Source organism: Gekko japonicus, unplaced genomic scaffold (assembly GCF_001447785.1).
Source record: "Gekko japonicus isolate JY-2015 unplaced genomic scaffold, Gekko_japonicus_V1.1 scaffold6811, whole genome shotgun sequence".
NCBI classification, from domain to species: domain Eukaryota; kingdom Metazoa; phylum Chordata; class Lepidosauria; order Squamata; family Gekkonidae; genus Gekko; species Gekko japonicus.
Genome location: NW_015174457.1, coordinates 8932 through 16511, shown reverse-complemented (window position 1 = coordinate 16511; position 7580 = coordinate 8932). Strand labels below are relative to the sequence as shown.

At 57.3% G+C, this 7580-nt stretch overlaps 1 protein-coding gene across 1 annotated transcript in view; it reads left to right on the top strand.

The window, feature by feature from the left end:
- CCDC151 (coiled-coil domain containing 151) overlaps positions 1 to 7580 on the top strand; it is a gene marked incomplete at its 5' end in the record, with an annotated part of 17435 nt that overhangs the window by 6589 nt on the left and 3266 nt on the right. Inside the window, 4 exons of the mRNA XM_015424397.1 lie at positions 3237 to 3397; positions 3619 to 3775; positions 4350 to 4505; positions 5816 to 5900. Of these exons, the coding sequence (XP_015279883.1) occupies positions 3237 to 3397; positions 3619 to 3775; positions 4350 to 4505; positions 5816 to 5900 (559 nt within the window). The remainder of the gene's footprint in view (positions 1 to 3236; positions 3398 to 3618; positions 3776 to 4349; positions 4506 to 5815; positions 5901 to 7580) is intronic.

Here is a 7580-nt window from a genome sequence, read left to right as displayed (position 1 = left end):
GCACCCCGTGGGGCTTCTTGGCAGGAGCGTGCCCTGCCACCACCTCCCTGCCCGCCCCCACTCACTCACCAGTGACGCGTGAAGAGGTTCCAGGCGCGTGAGAAGCCCGCAGTGCGCAGGCCCTGGAGCAGAAACAGCCGAGGGTGGGAACTCCCGGGTGTTTCTCAGCAGGGTTGGCAGACTGGGGGGAGGGCTGGGGGGAGTGAGCCAGGCTCGACTTAGGGAACTAAAACTAAACTGGGGGGGGGGTTGAGGATGGTCTTGAATAGGAGACCCTCTCCCCCACACACACACACACATGGACACATGCACGCACCCCCCCCTCGCCTGCTCCGCCCTGGAGCAGAAACAGCCGAGGGTGGGAACTCCCGGGTGTTTCTCAGCAGGGTTGGCAGACTGGGGGGAGGGCTGGGGGGAGTGAGCCAGGCTCGACTTAGGGAACTAAAACTAAACTGGGGGGGCGGGTGAGGATGGTCTTGAATACGAGACCCTCTCCCACACACACGCGCACATGGACACATGCACGCACCCACCCACCCCGCCTGCTCCCTGCAGTTCTCCATCCCTGGCGGGTCAGAGTCGGGCTTTGCCCTCAAAGGAGCGGCTTTTCTGGGCCACCCCGAGACACGCTCCCCCAGCCACCCCGGAGCACCCAGCAAGCCCCTTGAAGAGGAGCAGCGCAAATGGAACCGGATGCACTCTCAGACTTCCCACTCGCATCTCGGGCTCTCATTCCACCTACAACCATAGAATGTGAGAGTGGGAAGGGACCTTGCAGGTCATCTCGTCCAACCCCCTGCACTCTGCAGGAGCACAGCCGAAAGATAGCCCTACATACCTATAACACACCCAAAGGATGGTCGTCCAGCCTCCTCCGCTTGAAAACGTCCAACGAAGGAGCATCCATCGCCTCCCGAGGCAGCCCGTTCCACTGCTCAACCACTCTGACAGTCAGGAAGTCTCTCCTGATATTTAGCCGGTATCGACTCCCTTGTCATTCCCACCCACCAGATCTAGTCTTGCAATCCAGAGCGAGAGTGAATAGATCTTGAATTTCTATCCCGCCCTTTCCTGCATGCGGGCTCAGGGTGGGTTACAACGGTTGTTGTAATTAACTGGATTTTTATTATTCCTGTTGTAAGCCGCCCTCAGCCCACCATAGCATCAGGTGGGGTAGAAGTGCAATAAATAAATAAATAACCATTACAATTTAGTCCAGTTAAAACCCCGATAACAAAATTCATAAGATGGCAAAACAGTTTGACAAAAACTCCCGGGTGAGCCCCTGGATGTGTGCTCAGGATGGAGCAGAGCACTGGGCAAGTGGCCGTCAGTCACCACCGATTGCACAGTTGACACAACGCAAACAGAACCATAGAATCATAGAATGTTAAGAGTTGGAAGGGACCTTGCAGGTCATCTAGTCCCACCCCCTGCACTCTGCAGGAGCAGAGCCAAAAGAGAGCCCTACATACCTACAACAGACCCGGAGGATGGTCGTCCAGCCTCCTCCGCTTGGAAACGTCCAGCGAAGGACGTTTCCCTATGAGGAAAGGTTAAGTCGCTTAGGGCTCTTTAGCTTGGAGAAACGACGACTGAGGGGTGACATGATCCAGGTTTATAAGATTATGCATGGGAAAGAGCAGATAAAGAAAGAGGTACTTTTCTCCCTTTCTCACAATACAAGAACTCGTGGGCACTCCATGAAATTGCTGAGCGGTCGGGTTAGAACGGATAAAAGGAAGTACTTCTTCACCCAAAGAGTGATGAACACATGGAATTCACTGCCACAGGAGGTGGTTTGGGGGGGGGGGTCAACAGTGGGAGGGCTTCTAAAGTCCTGGCCCCACTGGTGGACCTCCTGAGGGCACCTGGTGTTTCTGGCCCCTGAGTGACACAGAGTGTTGGACTGGATAGGCCTTTGGCCTGATCCAACATTGGCATCTCTTATGTTCTTATGGGTGAAGCAGGGGAGGCCGATGTGATTGGACACACTGACTGCCTCAACCACAAAGGCCTGGCGGAACAGCTCTGTTTTTCAGGCCCTGCGGAACTGTAATAAGTCCTGCAGGGGCCTGATCTCACTTGGGAGGGTGTTCCACCAGGCCGGGGCCAGACGCTGTGCAGATGTCTTTGGGGCTGGGGGCCACCAGGAGGTGTTGTTCTGATGACCGTCAAGCTCTTCGGGGGACATCCTGGGAGAGGTAGCCCTGCAGATATGTTGGTCCCAGGCCATTTAGGGCTTTAAAGGTTAATACCGTAACCTTGAGCCTGATCCAGTGCTTGACCGGGAGCCGATGCAGCTGGCGAAGGACTGGCTGTGTATGAGCTCTCAGAGATGTCCCCGTCAGGAGAGGCGCCACTGCATTTTGGACCAGGTGAAGTTTCCCGGTCAGAGTCAAGGGCAGCCCAGCGTAGAGCGAGTTACAGTAGTCCAGCCTGGAGGTGACCACTGTGTGGATCACCATGGCTAAGTCGTGGGAGGAGAGATAGGAAACCAGTTGCCTGACCAGCCGAAGATAGTAAAAGGCTGATCTGGCAAGTGACTTGGTCCTCCATGGAAAGCGAGGCATCCAAGGGCACACCTTGTTGGTCAATGATCAACGAGCGTGTCCAGAAGAGGGCAACCAGGATGGCGAGAGGGTTGGAATCCAAGTCTTACGAGGAAAGGCTGAAAGAGTTGGGTCTGTTTAGCCTGGGAAAGAGAAGGCTTAGAGGGGACACGATTGCAGTCTTCAAGTATCTGAAGGGCTGTCATGTAGAAGATGGAGCAGATCTATTCTCTCTTGCTCCGGATGGCAAGACGAGATCTAATGGGTGGAAATTACAAGGGAGTCGTTACCGGCTAAATATCAGGAGGAACGTCCTAACTCTGAGAGTGGTTGAGCTGTGGAACAGTCTGCTTCGGGAGGTGGTGGAGGCTCCTTCGCCAGACGTTTTCAAACGGAGGCTGGACGACCCTCTTTCGGGGATGTTGTAGGGCTCTCTTTCGGCTGTGCTCCTGCAGAGTGCAGAGGGGGGTTGGACTAGATGACCTGCAAGGTCCCTTCCAACTCTAACATTCTATGATTCTGTGATCACAGCCGGGGCCGTCTCTTCTGCTCTGCAGGGCACAGCCAAGAGGGTCCACCGCTCGCCTCAGAGCTGCCCGCCCCCTACTGTGCCAGGCGGAGGGAGGCGAGAGGGAAGTGGGCAGGCCGGCCTGACAGCTCTCCCCCCCCGTGCTCCATTGGCAGAAAGTGGTGGCCCGCTTCCTGGCCCAGGAAGAGACTTTCAGGCATCTGGAGGAGATGAAGTGCGAGAACGAGGAGGCCGTGGTGCGCCTGAAGGAGGAGAAGGAGGCGCTGCAGGCGAAGCTCCAGAACCTCAAGTACTCCGGAGAGGCCCAGCTGATTGGGTAAATGTGGACGGCTCCGCTGGCCGTCCCGGGCGGGCATTGCGCCTGGGCGGGGCAGAGGCTGCGCGTGCCAGGGCCACCAGCCGACGCAAGACAACCCGCCCGTTTCCCTTGGAGGAAGTTGGGGGGGGGTCCGGCAGCCGGGGAGTGGGGGGGCTTTTGTGGGGGGGTCCCCCTGTGGGGCTCCGCCCCTTCACCCTCTTCCCTCTGACCCGTCCCAGCACCCAGAACCTGCTGAAGAAGCTCCGCGGCCACCTGGGGCAAGAAGAGGCCAGGCGCAGCGCAACCAAGGCCGAGCTGGACAAGGTGACCCGGCTGCTGCTCAACGCCAGGGCGGGCGTGGAGCATCTGGCATCCAAAGTGCAGCACATCAAGCTGGTGAGTGCCAACCCCGCTCCCACTGCCCCACGCTGCCTGCATGGGGCTGGCATGGACAGAGGGCCCCAACCAATGTTCCCTCTAAGCTGCGGAGTCCTTGTGAGCAAAAATTCTACTTTGTGAGCTGCTGGCATTAACGTTGTGAGGGAGCGATTTGGCTACTGCATGAATTAGTCTGCTCTGGAGCCCCATCCCTTCCTGAGCTGAGACAAAAACATGTGAGCCGGAGGCTGAAAAAGTGTGAGCTGGCTCACACTAACTCAGCTTAGAGGGAACTGGCCCCAACCTGCTCCGCTCATCGCCCTCCACCATGTTTCTGAACCGAGTGGGGGGGTTGGTTCAGTTGTTCCATGGGGGGGGGCAGCTGGGTTCCTTCCCCCCCCCCCCAGTTGTAGGAAAGCCAAGAGAGGCTAATGGTGAGAATGAGGGTTGTGCCATCGTCCTCCGGGGTTCTGTGGCCGTTGTTTCAGGGAGCCGGTCTCCCAGTCTTGTCCTGGGTTTATGGCTCTCTCGGCACACGACTCCATTTCCCTGCTGCTGTTGGGCCAGATGGCATCTCTCCCTCCTTTCCCAGGAAAGCAGCCGCTCTGCTTCTACCCAGCTGGACGAGAAAGCCAGCGACTATGTGCTGGACCTCCTGGGCCAAACGGAGGAGAAACTGCTGCACGTGATGCAGTCCCTGGGGGACCGGGACCAGGCTGAGCTGCTCCGGAGAATTGAAGAGGTGGAGGTGGGTATCGATCCGGCTGGGGCAAGCGAGGCAGCTCCGCCTCCTCCTTAGGAACTCCTTAGACTGACTGGCCTGATGTTGTTTTGTGTGGGTTTCCACACTGCTCCAGTGGCGGCACTAAAGGCTGGAGGAGAAGGCCCTGGAGACATAATCTATGCTGTTCCCCAAAGTAGGCAGTCTCTACTTAGTCTAGGGGAGTTACCTTGGAAGCGGAGAGGCGAGTAACTTGGATCTCCACCTACGTATACGGGGATGGTCCTTAGGAGAACTCTAGAAATAACCAGGCAGTTATTTACAGGAACAGTTTTTTATTGGAACCAAAAGAAAACAGGATAAAACAGGGGGGGCACATGGCAAACACATACAAGAGCTTACTAGGAAAATCAAGGAGGAAAAGGGGAAAGCGTTGATGGGATGGGTGATCATTACCGGTCTTGAAGAGGTCCACGGAAGCATCAAGTTGAGAAAGGAAACGGCCAGCGTTTTGGGAAGCGAGCAAAAACCCACACACAAGTTGGGGTATGAGGGGGATCCAAGAACGCACGCACGGACACACTGCTGGGGCAGCTGGGTGACATATTTATAGGGCAAAATGTATCCTGAGGCAGATTGACTCAGCACGACTGCTGGTCCTCACCCGGTTCCCCTCCCCACCCCGGGTTGCACCCATTTTGGCTGGCTCCTGTCTGGGAATAAAGTGACACGTTATGTGGGAACTCTGTGATTAGATCTCCCCGAGTTCCTCTCCTGTTGGAATGGAGCCTTCCGGGAAGGCTGAGTGGGACTGGAGCGATGGTGTAGGGCGAGGGGGGGGTGATCCTTTTCCTCCCTGTCCATGTGCCCACAGTAGAAACAGGAGGGGGGGGGAGGTCGTTAACCCCCTGAGCCCATCCAGCGACACGTTCTGCGAGACCAGAAGGACCAACTCACACGTCATAAAATCGTGCTGCATTTTTATACAGCACAGGGCGCTTAAAACCAGCTCCCGTGTACCATCTCCCAGTCCTAAAATGGGTGGGCTGCTTGAGCTCCACCTGACAAACGGAAGGCAAGAGGTGGCCCACTGAGGCTTCTCCCCGGGCAGCAGGCCTTTGGAAGCAGGGGGGAGGGGGAGGCAATTTGATGCCTATTCCTGCCACCACCACCCCAAACACTCCAGGATTGCTGGCCGCCAGTTCTGGCAGGCTTGGACCCAACGTGCCAACTGAGGGGCTCCCCCCTCCCCGAGTTCCTCTCCTGTTGGAATGGAGCCTTCCGGGAAGGCTGAGTGGGACTGCCCCCAACCTAACCTCCCACCTCTTCTGTTGCAGTTCCACTCGAAGATGGAGAGGAGGCTGCCGTCCTACAACACCCGGGTCAAATTGCCCGTCGCTCAGAAAGCGGACATGTATTACGGTAAGCGGCGGACTTGGGCCCCGCGGGCCGGGGTGGTGGTGGGCTGTGCAGGCTCTTCTCCCCATTTTGGGGCCTCTCTGATGGAGGGCTTTACGTAGGGCAGTCAGTGGTGCACTGTGGCTTGGGGGGGGGACTCAGGGAGGAGTCTTCACAGAGCCCTTGGAGCTGAAGTCCGTGTTTCCTCCGGGACTGTGGATTGTTCAGCGTGTTAGCCCTGGTACGACTGAGTAGGGGATACAGAATGTACTGGGGTATGTACTGAATGTACTGGTTGATGATAGAGCTTCATTCCAGAATCCAGTAAATGTATCCTGAGGCAGATTGACTCAGCGCCAGAGGACAATGATGGTTCTACCGGAGTGAGACAAAGAGGTGGAGGAGGTTTGATGGCCCTACAAGCATCGGACGGGAAGGCTAATGGGGAAAGTGAATAGATTTAAGCGTCGCTTAATCAAGGGTTACGGGTGGAGGGGAAGTCAGGCTTGGGTGCTGAAGGGGGTGAATCAAGAGGTTCTGGGTGAAGGAGGGGATAGTAGCCTGCCAGCCACTCTGACTCACACCTTAAAAACTATCCCCACCCCCAGGCCTCTGCCTGTCTGGTATCCATCTGGGTCCGTTTTGGCCCAAGCGGTGCCCTGCACTTAGGGTATTAGGGTGATGCATAGAGGGGTGGGTGCTTCTGACTCCGTAAGCTATAAACTGCCCCCCAGCAGAAGGAGGGGGTCCGGCCGCTAACAATGCTGGTCCTCTTCGCTTTAAGATACGCAGAGACTCCTCACAGGGGGCAGCACGACTGCTGGTCCTCACCCGGTTCCCCTCCCCACCCCGGGCTGCACCCATTTTGGCTGGCTCCTGGCTGGGAATCAAGTGACACACTATGTGGGAACTCTGTGATTAGATCTCCCCGAGTTCCTCTCCTGTTGGAATGGAGCCTTCCAGGAAGGCTGAGTGGGACTGGAGCGATGGTGGGGGGCGGGGGGGGGGGGGCGATCCTTTTCCTCCCTGTCCATGTGCCCACAGTAGAAACAGGACGGGGGGGGGAGGTCGTTAACCCCCTGAGCCCATCCAACGACACGTTCTGCGAGACCAGAAGAACCAACCCACGTGAAGCAATCTGCAATAACCCAAACTCACACGTCATAAAATCGTGCTGCATTTTTATACAGCACAGGATGCTTAAAACCAGCTCCCGTGTACCATCTCCCAGTCCTAAGACGGGTGGGCTGCTTGCGCTCCACCTGACAAACGGAAGGCAAGAGGTGGCCCACTGAGGCTTCTCCCCGGGCAGCAGGCCTTTGGAAGCAGGGGGGAGGGGGAGGCAATTTGATGCCTATCCCTGCCACCACCACCCCAAACACTGTAGGATTGCTGGCCGCCAGTTCTGGCAGGCTGGGACCCAACGCACCAACTGAGGGGCTCGCCCCCCCCCCGCCGGTGCCCCCAACCTAACTCACCTCTTCTGTTGCAGTTCCACTCGAAGATGGAGAGGAGGCTGCCGTCCTACAACACCCGGGTCAAATTGCCCGTCGCTCAGAAAGCGGACATGTATTACGGTAAGCGGCGGACTTGGGCCCCGCGGGCCGGGGTGGTGGTGGGCTGTGCAGGCTCTTCTGACCATTTTGGGGGCTTTCTGGTGGAGGGCTTTACGTAGGGCAGTCAGTGGTGCACTGTGGCGTGGGG